We start from the raw sequence: 1,084 nt of genomic DNA on the forward strand, positions 1-1,084 counted from the left end.
GAGTTACAACAAGGGATTACAAATAATTTCTTTATTCTTCTGCAGTTCGGCGCCCCCTCCAACAGATGGCGCTCTAGGCAACCGCCTAGTTCGCCTATGCCAAGAGCCGGCTCTGGAGATTAGAGTCAAGCTGAACTGTGTAGGAAGGCAATGTTCAGGCTAGTTCCAACCCCATCATTATATACAGACCATTGTATGCAGATGAAGTAAACATAGATAAAGGTTTATAAAATGTCCTGTCCTGGCTTATTTTTGGAATGTGTTGCTTCCTGTAAGTGAAACCAACATACCGAAACAAAAACAAGTGCGTTCAGGTACAGACCTATGCGTTAAAAGTTTTCTTTTCTTCTTAAAAGATTTATTCAAGCAGAACTTTGCACCTTGGGCTAATATTGACTTGGTAGTTTGTAGTGCTGCTTTATAAATGTTATTAACAGAGCCTATCTCACAGATGGTGTTGATGATCTGAAAGAGTGGTCTTCCAGAACAAGGGCCCCTCTTCAGTTCTGACTCAGACATGGTAGGATCCTCTTCAGTGTTTCATAACAGAATGTTTGCTGTCGCATTTTGTTTCAGTTTTACTGGCAAAACATTTTTTTTATTAATATTGTCATTTGTGGTATTTTCTTTCAATAAGTTTACAGACAAAAAACTCACATTCATCAAACATAAAACCTGATTTCTTTATTTAAAAGTACAAAATATGTAATGACAGAGGTCCTTAGATGATTTCTGATAAGCTGACAGGATTCCTTCCCATTAGTGTTTGATTATAAAACTGTTTGAATTTGACTGGACTGTCTGACTCTTTGCTCCCTCAGGACTCTCAGGGGTTTACGTGGGTGAGTTGGCGGGTGTGGTTGTGTCGTCCGTTGGTCGTCCCCCTGTTGCTTTTTCACTGGTGGCCTCGATGGGGGGTCCTCTTCCGCTGCCGCTCCTGCCCTCTGCCTTTGGCAGAGGTTCTGCTGATCACAGTAAGAAAATAAATGTAAAGAACTACAACAGACATATTTTATTTGTATTATTAAGCTTTTTTTTTTTTCTTTTTTTTTTACAACGGATTGTTTCTGCCAGGATGACTCTA

The 1,084-nt window shown here is 39.9% G+C and overlaps 1 protein-coding gene across 1 annotated transcript in view; it reads left to right on the plus strand.

Moving 5' to 3' along the window:
• The window catches only part of LOC106511670 (probable cation-transporting ATPase 13A2), a gene marked incomplete at its 3' end in the record, with an annotated part of 7,191 nt that overhangs the window by 4,809 nt on the left and 1,298 nt on the right, over positions 1 to 1,084 (plus strand). Inside the window, 2 exon segments of the mRNA XM_014000418.1 lie at positions 452 to 520; positions 822 to 974. Coding sequence (XP_013855872.1) covers positions 518 to 520; positions 822 to 974 — 156 coding nt within the window.

The sequence above is a fragment of the Austrofundulus limnaeus genome, unplaced genomic scaffold (assembly GCF_001266775.1).
Source record: "Austrofundulus limnaeus strain Quisiro unplaced genomic scaffold, Austrofundulus_limnaeus-1.0 Scaffold3057, whole genome shotgun sequence".
Taxonomy (NCBI): Eukaryota; Metazoa; Chordata; class Actinopteri; order Cyprinodontiformes; family Rivulidae; genus Austrofundulus; species Austrofundulus limnaeus.